This window comes from Salmo salar, chromosome ssa13 (genome assembly GCF_905237065.1).
Source record: "Salmo salar chromosome ssa13, Ssal_v3.1, whole genome shotgun sequence".
Lineage (NCBI taxonomy): Eukaryota > Metazoa > Chordata > Actinopteri > Salmoniformes > Salmonidae > Salmo > Salmo salar.
Genome location: NC_059454.1, coordinates 30873939 through 30892273, shown reverse-complemented (window position 1 = coordinate 30892273; position 18335 = coordinate 30873939). Strand labels below are relative to the sequence as shown.

Below are 18335 nucleotides of genomic sequence, written 5' to 3'. Positions count from 1 at the left end.
ACCTAAAGGACTCTGACCATGAGAAAGTAGATTCTCTGGTCTGATGAAACCAAGATTGAACTCTTTGGCCTGAATCCCAAGCATCACTCTGGAGTAGATCTGGCACAAATCCTACGGTGAAGCATGGTGGTGGCAGCATCATGCTGTGGGGATGTTTTTCAGTGGCAGGGACTGGGAGACTAGCCAGGATCGAGGGAAAGATGAACGGAGTAAAGTACAGAGAGATCAATGATGAAAACCTGCTCCAGAGCGCTCAGAACCTCAGACTGGGGTGAAGGTTCACCTTCCAACAGGACAACGACCCTAAGCACACAGCCAAGACAACGCAGGAGAGACTTTGGGACAAGTCTCTGAATGTCCTTGAGTGGCCTAGCCAGAGCCCGGACTGATCAAACATCTCTGGAGAGACCTGAAAATAGGTGTGCAGCAACACTCCCCATCCAACCTGACGACAGAGCTTGAGTGTATCTGCAGAGAAGAATAGGAGAAACTCCCCAATACAGGTGTGCCAAGCTTGTAACGTCATACCCAAGAAGACTTGACTGTAATCGCTGCCAAAGGTGCTTCAACAAAGTACTGAGTAAAGGGTCTGAATACTTATGGAAATGTCATATTTCAGTTGTTTATTTTAATACATTTGCAAAAATGTACAAAAACCTGTTTTTGCTTTGTCATAATGGGGCATTGTGTTTAGATTGAGGGGGGGGGATAATATAATCAATTTTAGAATAAGGCTGTAACATAACAAAATGTGGAAAAAGTTAAGGGGTCTGAATACTTTCCGAATGCACTGTAGTTGAGAGGAGATATTCAATATTTCTCACTAACCGTAATTGTAGAGTTAAAATAATTATATTCTTACAAGTTAATTCTAAATGTACATCCTTGTGCGGTACTGCTCATATCCTACCTCCACTCATAGTAACGTATGTCTTATCACTTGTGAATAATGCTTGGGATGGAAGATGAAATGAAGACTCATATATTAGACATGACCTGAGGCAGTATATATGTAAACATACTGCTAATCCTCTCTATTTGCCTTAGCTATCTGGATAACCATTCAGATTGAACTGACCACAACAGAATATAGGGTATGCACTGTTCGACAGCCATTGAGACAGAAGTTTTGAAGAAATGTAGTAAGCACAATCAAAAACTACTGAGAAATAGGTCATACCGAATGGGGAATTAATCTGGGCTTGGATTTGATAAGTGTTTTGAAATCGTCCCCTTTGCTTTAATATCTGATTGGACAGCGGCACGTCATTAACAGTCCAAACATCGTGTGGCATGGGAACTGCACTGCTTGGGTTGTGACTGACCTCTTTTTATGTATAAAAATAGGCAGACCACTCTGGTTTTAAAATGGGACCTTAAACAATGCCTTAAATGTAAGTGTTGGATAAAGCATTTAGCATTATGCTTTTTTTTTCTTGGCCTCAATGAATAGTGCTTCATATAATAAACATTTTTGGGACTTTGCAACAATTCTTAAAACTACATCAGGAAAGATATTCAAATACTTATAACATTTTTTTTCTTCACTTTTCTTTAAAAAAAGATAGACTTGGGTTGATACAGAGTTAATATAGCAATATTTTAGTTGTCCATAAATTGTTGTCGAAAGTTCCTTCTGTACAGATTGTGGCACATAGTGGCATTATTGGCACATTGTTCAGTAATACAGCTCAGCTTCTTCCACTGTGAGCAGCGTCTCAGAGTCTCCTAGCTCTCCAAGGCAGCTAGTCTTCTTCAAGGTGTCGCTGACGTCAATGGTCTTCTCCTGCACATCCAGTAATATAGCTACACATTAACTCTAACTACATATCTAAACTACCACAGGTCTCTGGATAATAATATGAAGTGGCAGCGGTATGGCTGCTCGGTTTGTCATTATATTTAGAAAAATAAATATCTTCAGTGTCCAGAGAGAGAGTTCCCAGTATCTTACAAAATTGGCCATTGTTTGAGTCACTTCTTTCTCTTGGTTGGAAAAGTCTACCAAAGTGTCCTGTGGAGAAAAATCATGACATATGTCATTAAAATTGTCAAAATAGCTGTAGAAAATCAATAGGTTTGAAGCAGTAGTTGGAGAAATATAAGCATTTATGTGTCAAACTCATCATAAAGCACATCAAATAGCCTACAGCATGTGCCATAACACCCAGTTGTAAGTACCATGTCACAATGCAACCACACTGCAATACATAGTATATGTCCATCAAACTACCATGGCCCTCCATGTCCTTTAAGACTGCCGTGCTGGAAGGAAGAACTGGGGCGTTTGGGTTCTTTCTCTGAGTAAGACCAATGTTTGTATAGATATGATGGACTTGGCCCTCTTCCTTCTTCTATGGTACCTGCAGGCTTTCTATTCCTTTTTGAATCTGGGTCAAAAACAGACGTGTGGCCCCCTGGTATTTCAGCCACACTCTGGGCCGGAGCATGTGTTTAACTTTCACGCTTTGAATTTCAAAATGGAGTCAGTCCAGCCTATCGTGATGCATAAAAGAAATGCAGGAAAGTCAAGTGAAAGTGCCCCTTTCCCATAACACAACATTCAAACAATATTGCACTGACCACATGAATGAGGGGTGCAACTTCATAAATGCTTAAAATGTTTCATAAAGGCAAATAAAGACACACTAGGTTGTCGAAGGGAATGAATCAAACATGATCAAGCCTAAACTTCTAATAAACATATTGAATTATAATAGCTAATGAATGACCTTTGGTGATCTTGCCATTTAAATTGCATTTAGCAAAGCAGTTTATGAAAAATCATCGCCGAAATAACAACCATATGCCAAGTTCCCTTCTAGTCCCAAACTGGGACAAAAAAATCAGGGGGGGAAAGTGGTACTCACCAGAGCATAAATTCAGGAAGTCTATTCCACCCACATGACGTAAAAAAGCCTTCAGCTGGTCAGCAGGAGATCTCAAACCACTTCTCTGACACAAAGGCCACAGGAATCAGCTGCCTTTCAGTGGGAGAAGGTCTGTAGGACAAAGGATTGAGACAAAAAGACAGTGAGAACCTGATAGTTACTCATCAACTAAGTCCAGGACACACTCTTATAGAGGTACTTTGGAAAGGAAACAAATACCAGTTACATTTGACCCTCTCACCAGGCTCGAATTTGACTCTCACGATATTACCTTACTTAGAATATCTCAACAGCATGGGATATTAGTTGAGAAGGACATGTCCAATAAGAATCCCTATTGTAAACTATCTAGGGTGATGACAACTAGGGTATTCACTTCAGATAGAATGATTATAGATGTTGTTATTATATAAGGATATGCTTACCCATGCATTTAAATGAAACTGAAACAGTAAATGACTCCACCAATGCAACAGACATAAGGTTCAAGATCTGTATTATCACATTTTCAACGTACCACATTAAAATAAATAAAAATAATAAACCCCAATGAGTTGTGCACAACCCATGTCAAAATTACTTGCACCCATTGGCATGCGTTGGAGCTCAACAAAAATGACGACAGACATAAAGTCCCGAAGCACCCCACCGTTGTAGTTACTCACTACTCGTAGATATTCCCTCAGCGAAGTATAGCAGTTCCGTGCAGGTGTCCTCACAATATCCCCAGCAAGCACGGCTATCAATGCAGACAATACTCCTTAGCAGCAGCAGATATCCCATGGAAACATGAACTCATTAATCTTCCACAAGCAATTCTCTCCAGGTCTCGTACGTTGCTAGGCTAACCTCGAGGCTGTCAAATACATCCACAATGAGACGGTAGCTTCAGTCTCTACTAAGTCTTTCTTAACAAAATAATAATACTCTTATAAAATAAAATCAGTGTTTCCCTTCAAAACTCAGTATGGGTTTTGTTCTATTTTTATCGTCTTCTTTCATTGTTTTTCCTTCACCAACACTGATAATGTCTCTCCATCTTTCTTTCCAATCTCTTTCTTTCCCAGGCCTCCTGTTAACCAGGTCAACTCTCCCATTGGCCACAGCTTAACAAGCTACCTTATTGGTCAAAACTTAAACTTAGAAAGTAAACCAACCCATTCACTTGTGCATTAAATAAATATTTATTCAAAAGAAATGCATTAATGACATTACTATTCAGGAGCAATTCGAGCACCTTTTAAATCTAATACCAATTAGTTATAACAAATAAACTCTATACTTGGTATTAACAAGGGTATTACACTCTCCCCCCACCAAAAATAGGCATGTCCTCATGACTTGTAAAGATACAAGGGAAATGTAATAAGTAAACATGTCAACTCTTAACTCTGTCTACAACCTACAGCTTGAGACAAAACTTGTTAGATAATTGAAAAGGAGATACATTTGTGTTTCCCTTGTCCAATTCACTTGTATAGTGTGGAACAATATCTGACAACTGGGGCTATACTTGGAACTTCAGATTTGTCATAGGTAAGTAGTACAGGAGATTTCTTTACTCTCCGAGTTATTTTTATCCCTGGTTGTAGAGTTTGTATTAGCACTTCATACCATACTCCGATGTCCACATCTGAGTCAAAATTCTTCTCATTCTTAACCTCTTCAACTTTCTGATCATTCCGAGGAGCACAGTTTCCAAGTACAGTACTTCCTCTTCCTCCTTTGCAGGGTCCTTCTACTAGGAGTTGGTTCTATGTTAACCACAGGTTCTAGGCGCACTTTCTGCCCCAGTGGTAGCAGGTGTCTCCGATGAAGAATCTTACTGGGTCCATCTCCACTTTCAGGCTTCAAACGGAACACAGGTAAGTTTGACATCTGACTTTCCACCACATATGGTGTAGAGGCCCAGCGATCTGCCAGCTTATGTTTTCCGTGCAGTCCTAGATTCCATATGAGAACTCTGTCTCCAGACGTAAGTTGCGTGTGGCGAATCTTCGTATCATATCACTGTTTGTTTTCATGGTTTTGCTTTCCAGCAGTGCTCTCAGCAAGTTTGTAAGCAGCTTGTAACTGTTTCTTCATATCAGATACATACTTGAGGTAAGTTCTCTCTGAAGAGCTATCACTTGAGACTCCAAAACAGAAACAATCTAGCTTCACGTCCAAACAAAAAAATATGGTAAGTAGCCAGTCGCTTCATTCCGAGTAAACTAGATGCCAAATATACTCCAATTGTTATTTTGTGTAGGATCAAGAGTTTCAAGCATGTTCAACAATGTCCGGTTGAATCTCTCGGGTTCCGGCTCTCCCTGAGGATGATATGGTGTTGTCCTTGACTTCTCCACTCCAAGCATATTCAGTAGTTCACGGATGAGTCGTCTTTCAAAATCTCTACCTTGATCACTATGCATCCTCTTGGGTCGACCATAATGGATGAAGTACCTCTCCCACAATACTTCGGCGACAATGGATGCTTTCTGATCCTTCGTAGGAAAAGCTTGAGCGTATCTTGTGTAATGATCTGTAATTACCAGAGGCCTCATTTATAAAACTGTGCGGAAGATTCACGTCAAAAGGTGACGTACGGACAAAACACAGAAAGTGCTTACGCACAAAAATATTCTGATTTATAAAACACAGTTCGCACGCACGTCCCACGCCGGTTTCCCTTTATAAATCACTATCAACTCTAAATTTTACGCACGTGAGTGAGCGTCTTGTCCCACCCTTTTAACGCCCATTGTTGCCTATAAATAGTCAGTGAAACGCCCCTAATTAATATTCATCTATACTGACTGCTTGATGACAATGATGGCAAATCCTGACATAAAAGCAAAAAAAAATTGCACCCAGTGTGAAATGGAAGTTCTTGTAGGGGAGGTTGAAGCAAGAAAAAATACATTGTTTGGTGGACACAGTGTGGGCATTACAAATGCCAAAAAGGCGTTAGAGTGGCAGCATGTAGCGGACGCTGTGAATACTGTTGGCTCTGAAGGTCGGACCCTCTCAGAAATAAGAAAAGTGGTCTGACATAAAAGCGGAGGCCAAAAGGGGCATAGCCTTACACAGACAAAGTGTTTGTGCCACGGGCGGGGGAAAGGGGACACGGAGCTCAACCCCCTTGATGAGCGACTTGCCGGTATTATTGGGGAATCCCTCCTGAGTGGAGTAGTGACGGAGGTGGAGGGGGACATAGACATGAGACGCACCGGATGATCCAGGTATGTAATTAGTATTCCCTCATTTAAAAAGAGTAAACCAAATGCATTCAAGTTGTGTTTAAACATTTATTTATACAAACAACTGACATTTTCTATTGTTTTTAGTCGCTGCGTGTGCCAGCGGGGTCGGTGGTCCTGCAGCTGAGCAGTCGCTGAGTGCGCCCAGCCCTGGCGTTGCCACTGCACCTCGTGCTTCACAGCCCTCCAGCGGCCATGTCCTCACAGATGCAGTCCTGTAAACGCAAAGAGACACCATCAACTCTATTAACGAGGTTGTCAAGGAGTTGAAGTGGGACAGGCACGGCTTGGTTTCTGCAGGTGCTTCTCTGTAAAGCTGGGCCCACTATACAGCACAGAGATCCAAGAGAACAGCTCTTGGTAATCGGAACCGGCTCATAAGCCATTTATTATCATTGGTCAGTAAATCTTGCTGATCCCTGAAAATTCGCTCGCTCCGAATTCTTCCATTCGCCAAATCTTCCAACAGTGCCAAAGCAGCCATTGTGCTTCATTACGCATTGTATGCCTTTTTATACCCACCCATTTGATTGTCAAAGCTACCCAATTGCGTAAAACCTTCAGGTGTGGTAATTACCCTGATTGTAACTGACAATGACAGGGCCATTATCACATTGACAGTTCTGTGCAACGAACATGTGATAACAATATATGAAACTGTTATCTGCCCGACTGAGGCATCGAAAACGGCATCAGTTTAAACGTAATTTGTCCTACTGTTCACCTTATTATTCATGAGAATACATTTCATAACATGCAAGTATTGTTTAATAATTACAGATCCAATTAAACTTGATTCCCGATTTAAACTATACAACATATTTGAGGGGTTCTTTTGCAAAAACAGATATCTCCATTTGTATTTATTATCCTAAATCATGTTTGTGTGTATTTTTTGTGTACATTCCAGGGAACTCTTCATATATAATACGTGAGAGGTAATATTTCGATTTATTTTACACAATGGTATCAATTTCAAAGCGTTTCTTGAGTTTCATCCTTCTGCCATCGGAGTCGCAGTTTCTCATTTCTCCAGTTTATGTGCCTACGTATGGGTCAAAGTGTCCGTGGAGGACCGTACATTCTCCCGTCAAGTTTGTTTTTTATAAATCCCAAAGTTTGCTTAGAAAGTGGCGTATGCCTTCTTTTGTACCTACGCAACATTTATAAATGAGGCCCCTGTACATTCTGTGTTACTTGAGTCAGGCTCAATGGACAGGAAATCCATACACACAAGGTCCATAGGTCCATCACTTTGCATATGACCAAGCGGAGCAACTATCTTTAGAAGTGTTTTCCTCTTTACACAGCGAGCACAGGAATTTCAGTACTCTTCTACTTCCATCTCCATGCGTGGCCAGTAGAACTGGTCTCTGACAAGTCCATACATCTTGTCAAATCCTAAATGACCTGAATCATCATGCAGCGACATAGTTCTGAACTTCTCTGGAAGAACTGAGCCCGACAGGTCTTGTTTGGTGGATGTGTGATCCTGTACATAACTCCATCTTCCATCTTTAGCTTCTCCCACTCTCTCAGGAGCAAAGAGATGAGTGGATGTGTGGTCTTGGTCACCCTGGTGATATCATGTTTATTAAGAGCAATCCGCATCTCTCCTAAGAAAGGGTCTTCTTGTTGCGATGCAGAAAGTTCCATAGTGCTCAATCTGGGCATGTGAGACGTCAGCATGCTCAGGTTACAGTATGTTTGAGGCACAGCATGCATAGAGGCTCCCAACTGAGAAATCACTCTACTAGATGATCCAGGAGTTACTCTAACTACATTAGACATCTGGCACATGGCTCTAACACCAGATGCAGGAATGGCTCTCCAATCTTGTTCCACTGCAGATTGCTGATGAGAGCGGCGAGATAAAGCATCGGCATCTATGTTCTGCCTGCCAGGGCTGTACTTGAGACTAAAGTCATAGGTAAACAAAGCAGCTAACCAACGATGACCAGTGGCATCCAGTTTTGCGGAAGTGAGGACATTGTCAATTGGTTGTTGTCTGTTCTAACCTCGAACTTGACCCCATACAGCTAATCATGTAGTTTATCAACCACGGCCAACTTCAATGCAATAAACTAACTTGTGAGCTGGGTAGTTGCGTTCAGAAGCAGTCTGGCTACGACTCACAAATGCCACAGGATGCAGACTCTCACCTTGATCTTGGTACAGTACTCCACCTAACCCTTCACGGCTAGCATCTACATGTAAAACGTATGGCAACTGAGGATCAGCAAAATCCAACACAGGAGCTTTTGTGAGGTTTTCCTTCAATGTCTCAAATGCCAATTCACAATTCTCATCCCACCTTGATCCAAATGGTTCTGAGGGGTTGAGGTACGCTTTCTCCTCTTCCTTGGACATTCTTATTTTCTTGGCTGAGGGAAGATATCCGCATAAGAGCTGATTCAGGGGGTAACTCACTTTAGAATAGTATTTAACAAATCTTCTGTAATATCAACAGAATCCTAGGAAAGAACACAGAGCAGTCACAGTTTCAGGCCTTGGCCACGTGGTGACAGCTTCACTCTTTGACGGGTCTGTAGCCACTCCATTCTGGGATATGATATGTCCAACATAGTTGACAGATGTGCGGCAAAACTGACACTTGTCAAGGGACAGTTTTAGGCCTTCACTTTTCAAGCGGTCTAACACCTTGTGTAACCTCTGCTCGTGTTCCTCCAGTGTCCTTCCAAACACGATTAACTTCTTATGGCTCAAAACCCGTTAACGGGATCGATTTGACAACATCCGGTGAAAAATAATTATTACAAATATTTAACTTTCATACATTCACAAGTGCAATACACCAAATTAAAGCTGAACTTCTTGTTAATCTAGCCCCCGTGTCAGATTGCAAAAAGGCTTTACGGCGAAAGCAAACCATGCTATTATCTGAGGATAGCACCCCATCAAACAAACACAGACAATCATATTTCATCCCACCAGGCGCGACACAAAAGTCAGAAATAATGATTTAATTCATGCCTTACCTTTGAAGAACTTCTTCTGTTGGCACTCGAATATGTTTCATAGACATCACAAGTGGTCCTTTTGTTCGATTAATTCCATCGTTATATCTCCAAAACGTCCATTTATCTGGTGTGTTTGATAAAAAAACACACCGGTTCCAACTCACGCAACATGACTACAAAATATCTTATAAGTTACCTGTAATCTTGATCCAAACATTTCAAACAACTTTCCAAATACAACTTTAGGTATTTTTAACGTAAATAATCAATGAAATTTAAGACGGGATAAACTGTGTTCAATACCGGAGGAAAACAAAGAAAGCGCATTCCAGGTCGTGCGCATCAAAACATTAGAGAGCTGTTCTGGACAGCCGTACTTCTTCATTTCTCTAAAGAAAAACATCAACCAATTTCTAAAGACTGTTGACATCTAGTGGAAGCTATAGGAACTGCAAGCATATTTTTATTAAAACGGGATTACCATAGAAACCCAATGGAAAACAGATTGACCTCAAAATAATTCCCTGGATGGATTGTGCTCGGGGTGTCGCCTGCCAAATCAGTTCTGTTATACTCACATACATTATTCAAACAGTTCTAGAAACGTTACAGTGTTTTCTATCCAAATTCAACCAATTATATGCAGATCCTAGCTTCTGGGCCTGAGTAGCAGGCAGTTTACTTTGGGCACACTTTTCATCCGGACGTGAAAATAGCACCCCCAAGCCTAGAGAAGTAAAGTCATCGAGGTAAACAAGAACTTTGAGTAGGTTCATGTCTCCTACTGTCTTTTAAATGACACGCTGAAATGTTGCAGGTGCTCCAGAGACACCCTGCGGCATCCTCTCAAATTGTTAAAATCCAACTGGACAGATAAGACTGCATTTCCCTTTATCTGTATCGCCCATCAGAATTTGATAGCATCCGCTTCTGAGATCTATAACACTGAACCATTTGCTCTCACTCAAACATGTCAGAGCATCCTCCACACATGGGACTGTGTACTGGTCTGGAACAACTCTTTTCTCTGTATACATCAATGATGTTGCTCTTGCTGCTGGTGAGTCTCTGATCCACCTCTACGCAGACGACACCATTCTGTATACTTCTGGCCCTTCTTTGGACACTGTGTTAACAACCCTCCAGACGAGCTTCAATGCCATACAACTCTCCTTCCGTGGCCTCCAACTGCTCTTAAATACAAGTAAAACTAAATGCATGCTCTTCAACCGATCGCTGCCTGCACCTGCCCGCCCGTCCAGCATCACTACTCTGGACGGTTCTGACTTAGAATATGTGGACAACTACAAATACCTAGGTGTCTGGTTAGACTGTAAGCTCTCCTTCCAGACTCACATCAAACATCTCCAATCCAAAGTTAAATCTAAAATTGGCTTCCTATTTCGCAACAAAGCATCCAAAGCATCCGCAACAAAGCTGCCAAACATACCCTCGTAAAACTGACCATCCTACCGATCCTCGACTTCGGCAATGTCATTTACAAAATAGCCTCCAATACCCCACTCAATAAACTGGATGCAGTCTATCACAGTGCCATCCGTTTTGTCACCAAAGACCCATGTACTACCCACCACTGTGACCTGTACGCTCTCGTTGGCTGGCCCTCGCTTCATACTCGTCGCCAAACCCACTGGTTTCAGGTCATCTACAAGACCCTGCTAGGTAAAGTCCCCCCTTATCTCAGCTCACTGGTCACCATAGCAGCACCCACCTGTAGCACGCGCTCCAGCAGGTATATCTCTCTGGTCACCCCCAAAGCCAATTCCTCCTTTGGCCGTCTCTCCTTCCAGTTCTCTGCTGCCAATGACTGGAACGAACTACAAACATCTCTGAAACTGGAAACACTTATCTCCCTCACTAGCTTTAAGCACCAGCTGTCAGAGCAGCTCACAGATCACTGCACCTGTACATAGCCCATCTATAATTTAGCCCATACAACTACCTCTTCCCCTACTGTATTTATTTATTTTGCTCCTTTGCACCCCATTATTTCTATTTCTACTTTGCACTTTCTTCCACTACAAATCTACCATTCCAGTGTTTTACTTGCTATATTGTATTTACTTTGCAACCATGGCCTTTTTTGCCTTTACCTCCCTTATCTCACCCCATTTGCTCACATTGTATATAGACTTATTTTTCTACTGTATTATTGACTGTATGTTTGTTTTACTCCATGTGTAACTCTGTGTTGTTGTATGTGTCAAACTGCTTTGCTTTATCTTGGCCAGGTGGCAATTGTAAATGAGAACTTGTTCTCAACTTGCCTACCTGGTTAAATAAAGGTGAAATACATTTTTTTAAACTGTGTGTTTGTAGAGGGCCCTGTAATCAACACACAAGTGTATAGTGCCATTCTTCTTCCTCACCACCACAATAGGAGATGCACAGGGGCTTCTCGACTCAGATATGATCCCAGAACTTTAAGTTATGAAAATGCTTTCTCACATCGTCAACATCAGCTGGGGACAAGCGGCGAGATCTCTCCCTAAACGGTTTGACTTCAGTAACTCTGATGATGAGGTGAGTACTTTTTGAACAACCCACATCAAACTCATGTGTTGAGAACACTTCTTTCCGTTCCATCATCTTTTCACATAACCTCTTCTTCCATCCCTCAGGCACTGGAGAGTCTCCAAAGTTCAATGAAGAAGACATCAGTATCTCAGATGAATCCTGCTTACTTTTCAATGGAACACTCAGAGCAACATCTACAGGAAACAGATGAGCAATAGGCGTACCTCATTTCAGGGTTATCTCCTTTGTCGAGAACTTCCTGACAGTAAGGGTGATTCTTCTGGTCGACACAACTGCAACCGTCTGGATTTTAGGCCTCACTAGTAATTCTTCAGGGAACCGGAGTTCTTCAGGCCTCTCTACCAGAGGGTTTGAGTAGAAGGTATCCCAGGAAACTTTGGAATTCCAGTAACTCTCACTTGCACACCAGGTGGCAGGGTGACAGGTTTTTAGCATAGATACCTTCAATCTGCACAGGAACGACAGAACTTGGACCAACTAAACCTGTAGGTAGCATGTCTTTCATGTCTTCATACTTGTGGCACTTTGTGGAACATATCTTCACCGGGACGTCAGGCCGCTCCTTTACTGGGTCCCTTTGTAGACCGCTTTTGTTTGACCAGGCGTGTGTTGACTTTCCTCAAGCTCTCTTCACCTTCACAGTTTCACTTGAAATGGCCATCTTCTCCACATCTATAACAGAACACTGGGTTTGCTGTCAGCTTGTGTCTGTTGTTGTGATGGATTTACTCTCTTCTTTTTGCCTTTAAAGGCAACATCTGACCTTTGTGTGTCAGATTGAGCTGCTGTGACGTGAGCAGACATGAGACGCGTCATTTCAGTTTTTAAACCTTTTAGCTCTTTTCTCAGCGCTTCTGTCTCGGTATTAGCTGCTTTGCTAACTGTAGTAACAGGAGCAACAGCTGATGACTTCACAACACTCTTTGTTGTGTTCCTGTCTTGAATCATGTCCTTTTCCTCCCTTACTTCTTGCAGCAGCTCAGTAAATGTTGGTGGTTCACGCAACTTATAGGTCATGTGAATACGAAGCGCAATCATGTCATGTAAGGATGCACCTCTCACTACTTGGCCAATACGTGTGCGATTAATCTCTGACAGCTTAATGCCTTCTTTTCGATACACAGTGTGCAGAAATTTGTCAAGTCTCAACAGATAAGCTGAAAGCTTCTCTCTCACTCTGGAATGTGTTTCTGAACCTTACCATGAGATCAGGTGCACTTTCGGTGGTACCAAATGCTGTTTCTAGAGCCTTCATGTATTCCATCGCTGTAGCATGGGGGTTTCCTGTCTTGAATAACCTCACAATGTCAGCAGTAGGCCCTTTAAGACTTTATATTATTCTCAGTTTTTTCACATTGTCGGTGCACTGCCATTCCTCTAGAAAATGGGTGGTTTGCTCAGCCCATGTGTCATACTGGGTTTCACACCTGAGAACATACGCAGCTTACAGTAACTCTGAGTCTCAGATGGCACATTGTTGCCTTTCTCTACCAGTGAACTTATGGCAGTAACCAGTTCAGTGTTGAGGTCAGCCCCAGAGGGACTTACTAGGCCTTTAACCTCAGCTACAGTCTTCCCTTCATGTCTTAGAAAGGATAATAGCTTCGCCTGAAAATCTTCACCCTCTCTCTCAACAGGAGATGTGACTTGTGAAACTACATGTACAGGCCAGGGACCCAACTCTCCAGGTATCCCAACAACACTTGGGACAGCTATTTTGTTAAGGTTGTTTGATATCTGTACCAAAAAATAATGCTTTTAATCAGCTGAATAAGAACAACGACCATGCAGTCGAATTTTACCTAAAACCTTAACATAAGTCAACGTTCACAGCAGAACCTCAGACACATCCTCTGTAACACTGCTAAGGACAAATGCACGATTAGTAGCTAGTTGTTTCTCTCTACACCAGGTAACAATCTCTTCAACATCCATGTTGTAGGTTTATGCCTATACAGCAATGTCAGAAAGAAATCCAAAAATTCAATTCAAAATGTTCAAATAGTGAGTCAGTGTAGAATCTTAGTCTAGATGTCAGCAGTGAAAACAGTGAACAAAAAAAAACACCAGGGTCATTCTCAAAATATCCACCAACAATAACAACAATCCCAGACGAGCCCCCAAAAATGTAACCCTCTCACCAGGCTCGAATTCGACTCTTACGATATTACCTTACTTAGAATATCTCAAAAGCATGGGATATTAGTTGAGAAGGACATGTCCAATAAGAATCCCTATTGTAAACTATCTAGCGTGATGACAACTAGGGTATTCACTTCAGATAGAATGATTATCGATTTTTGTTATTATATAAGGATATGCTTACCCATGCATTTAAATGAAACTGAAACAGTAAATGACTCCACCAATGCAACAGATATACATTTCAAGATCTGTATTATCACATGTTCAATGTACCACATCAAAATAAATATAAATAATAAACCCCAATGAGTTCTGCACAACCCATGTCAAAATTACTTGCACCCGTTGGCGCGCGTTGGAGCTCAACAAAAATTACGACAGACATAATGTCACGAAAGTGTGTAGGAACGGACCAAGGCGCAGCGTGAATATCGTTACACATCTTTTATTTGATTGTGAAACTTAGCCAAACAAACAAACAAACAAACTATAAACAAAACACAAACCGTGACGAAAGAGGTGCAACATGCACTAACTCAAAATAATCTCCCACAAACACAGGTGGGAAAAACAACCACTTAAATATGATCCCCAATTAGAGACAACGATGACCAGCTGCCTCTAATTAGGAATAATACAAAAACCCCAACATCGAAAAAATTAACTAGAACACAACATAGAAAAAATAAACTAGATAAACCCCCCAGTCACGCCCTGACCTACTCTACCATAGAAAATAAGAGCACTCAATGGTCAGGACGTGACACATAAAGTTCCGAAGCGCCCCACCGTTGTAGTTACTCACTACTCATTGATATTTCCTCAGCGAAGTATAGCAGTTCGGTGCAGGTGTCCTCACAATATCCCCAGCAAGCACAGCTATCAATGCAGAGAGTACTCCTTAGCAGCAACAGATATCCCATGGAAACATGAACTCGTTAATCTTCCACAAGCAATTCTCTCCAGGTCTCGCACGTTGCTAGGCTAACCTCGAGGCTGTCAAATACCTCCACGATGAGACGGTAGCTTCAGTCGCTACTAAGTCTTTCTTAACAAAATAATAATACTCTCTTATAAAATAAAATAAGTATTTCCCTTCAAAACTCAGTAGGTATGGGGTTTGTTCTATTTTTATCGTCTTCTTTCTCATTTTTCTTCACCAGCACTGATAATGTCTCTCCATCTTTCTTTCTTTCCAACCCCTCTCTTTCTTTCCCAGGCCTCCTGTTAACCAGGTCAACTCTCCATTGGCCACAGCTTAAGAGCTACCTTATTGGTCAAAACTTAAACTTAAAAGTAAACCAATCTATTCACTTGCATTAACAGCATTACAATTCAGGAGCAATTCGATCCCCTTTTAAATCTAATACCAATTATTTATAACAAATAAACCCTATACTTGGTTTTAACATACAAGAGGGATTTACACCATTTCCCAAAGATAGGGCAAGGACTTTTTCCCAAATATGTGATTTTACCAGGAAAAACTCAGAACTAACCCAACAGTGAGAGGGAATCACTTACACAAACAGTAATCAAACTGACCCAGAAACCTAGAGCCAAGAGCAATTTAAAGCCGACATACCTATTTCCATTGTAGGTGGTCTTGTATATAGGGGTCTGCTGGATCATCTCGTCCGTGTAGACGGGCACGGCGGTGCGCACACACTCGTGCGAGCACTGCAGGCTGTCGTTATAGGCGGTGAAGATGTCCACCTTGCTGGGCACGCGGGCGGGGGTGAAGTCGGTCAGATTCTGACAGCTCTCCTCCTGCTGGTGGATCTTCCGCTGATGGCTACTGTGACGGCCATTCCCCGACTGTGCACAGCTACAAAAACACGTACCAAAGACAAAAAACAAACATAAAATCATACCTTGTACCACTGGATGAGTGGCTCTGGTAAAAGCTTCATTGCCATTTCAAATGTGGTGTGTTGTGTGACGGGAAGTAATTGCAAAGTAAAGGAATCTTTCCTACCAGTTTTTAAGGACAAGTGTAGTTATCAAGGCTGCGATGACCATAATGAGAGACACAGTGATTGTAATAATCTGGTGAACTGCCAGACCTGCAAAGAGACAAAGACACAAAACACACAGAAACGCTTAGTTCCGAAGGGAACTGTTTTAAAGGCAGGTGGTGATTTGCCATGTTATAGAAAATGATATAGTGATATTTTAAAGATGTTTTTGAATGAGGATATGTGCTCCACATTGCACCTAGGGTGACCACATGTCCCGGATTGTGTGGGACAGTTAACACCACTCATTTAGAAAATGTTGCGCTTACGAAAAGATACAAACTGAGTATACCAAACATTAAGAACACCTGTTCTTTCCATGATTTAGACTGATCAGGTGAATCCAGGTGAAAGCTATTATCCCTTTTTGATGTCACTTGTTAAATTCACTTCAATCAGTGTAGATGAAGGGGAGGAGATAGGTTAAAGAAGTATTTTCAAGTCTTGAAATAATTGAGACATGGATTGTGTATGTGTGCCATTCAGAGGGTGAATGGGCAAAACAAAAGATTTAAGTGCCTTTGAACGGGGTATGGTAGTAGGTGCCAGGTGCAATGGTTTGTGTCACGAACTGCAATGCTGCTGGGTTTTTCACGCATAACAGTTTTCCATGTGTATCAAGAATGGTCCACCACCCAAAGGACATCCAGCCATCTTGACAACTGTGGGAAGCATTGGAGTCAACATGGGCCAGCATCCCTGTGGAACACTTTGGAAACCTTGTAGAGTCCATGCTTCGATGAATTGAGGCTGCTCTGAGGGCAAAAGGGGTTGGGGGTTCAACTCAATATTAGGAAGGTGTTCCTAATGTTTGGTATAGTCAGTGTCAGGGGTTGCAACTTTGGTTTTAGAAGTGGGGGGGCATATTATTATTATTTTTATATATTTTTATCAGCCGGATAAACACTCCAAACATCCTACCCGGCCGCTCGGAGGCGTCTGCAGGGCCCTAAAGCACACCGTTACCTCGTTTTGTATCACATTCCAATTATAAAACTGGGGGGGACAAAAAATGCAATTTCAGAATGTGGACATGTGGACATGTCCCCCCTGTACCCAGTGAATGTTGCGCACCTGCTCAGTGTATGGATGTGGTAGCCTTAACCTACTGGTAATGTTAAACACTCGTTGTTGAGATCTAATATTCTGCACAGTGCTAAGATGAGACGTAGGCCATTGTCATAGGCCTATCTTCAACTAATCGTATTTATAAAATCCTTTCGAGCTAAATTCCACCTAAACTTGGAAAGTACAGTTAGGCTTACCACTTACAAAAAGTAAGTAAATAACCGTATTAGACTGACTGATATAAGGTCATTTAGTCAAACTTGTGAGGCTCTCCATGCTCATTAGTTGCTCATTCAACATATTTTCTGCAACTTTTTCATTAAACAGCCACGTGGTCACTCATTTCTGCATCACCAAATTTTCCGAGAGGTAAAAGAGTAGGCTAGGTGCGCTTCATTTGCTCATTCAGTGCAACAGACTGCAGGGGTGTAGTGCTGCCGGAGCGTCGGTGGCTCCACCACTTCTCCCAATGGTGCTTGTTTAGTAAAGTTAGATCAAAGCTGAATCAATGTCTCGGAAGTTCACACAATGATTAATGAGTATTCTACATAATATAACCAAATATAATAGCATAGTATAACATTACTAGCTAGATTTCCATCCAATTTGCGACAGATTTTCATGCGAATATTCTAAAATCTGCATAAAACAATATGCAAATATTTCCACCAGAGATGTGTTTCCATCACACTGAAATGTTGCAGTTAGTGATGACATAGTTCACATAATAATAACTTTTGCCATTAAATTAAATTCCCATGTACCAAATGAAAAATACAAGTTAAGTGATTTCCAGCGCATTTTCAACTCTACTGATGGTTTTGTCACAAAAACTGTTGCATTATTGTCACGCTCTGACCTAAGAGAGATGTTTTTTCTCTGTTTAGTTAGGTCAGGGTGTGATATGGGTGGGCATTCTATGTTTTTTGTTTCTATGTTTAGTTCTTGTTTTTCTATTTCTATGTTGGAGTTTTGGGATGATCTCCAATTAGAGGCAGCTGGTTCGCGTTGTCTCTAATTGGAGATCATATTTAAGTTGGGGTTTTTCTATTGGGTTTTGTGGGTAGTTGTTTTCCGTTTTGTTGTCTGTTGCCTAACGGAACTGTTTGCTGTCGTTTTGTTTCTTTGTAAAAGTGTTTTAGTTTTCATTAAAGATTAGTCATGAGCACTCAACACGCCGCGCCTTGGTCCCCTCTATACGATGCAAGTTACAATTATACAGCAAACATGCCCACTCTGGTCTTGGCACATGCGCTCTAGCCAACAGCTCGCAGATACAGTGCAGGTAGGCTACCTACATTATGAGATTATTATGGATAAGAGCGATATTATTTGTATTTGTCAAGCATCGATCATCATGTCACCAGAATAAGACTCTTGAAATTTATTGGAAAGGATCATCAAATCACATCAAATTTAATTAGTCAAATG

At 41.5% G+C, this 18335-nt stretch overlaps 1 protein-coding gene across 1 annotated transcript in view; it reads right to left on the bottom strand.

The window, feature by feature from the left end:
- Positions 1-1543: 1543 nt before the first annotated feature.
- ajap1 (adherens junctions associated protein 1) overlaps positions 1544-18335 on the bottom strand; it is an 89574-nt gene continuing 72782 nt past the window's right edge. Inside the window, exons 3-6 of the mRNA XM_014135425.2 lie at positions 15797-15884; positions 15404-15646; positions 2871-3002; positions 1544-2014 (exon numbers count right to left, since the gene is read on the bottom strand). Coding sequence (XP_013990900.1) covers positions 2930-3002; positions 15404-15646; positions 15797-15884 — 404 coding nt within the window. The 3' untranslated portion in view covers positions 1544-2014; positions 2871-2929. The remainder of the gene's footprint in view (positions 2015-2870; positions 3003-15403; positions 15647-15796; positions 15885-18335) is intronic.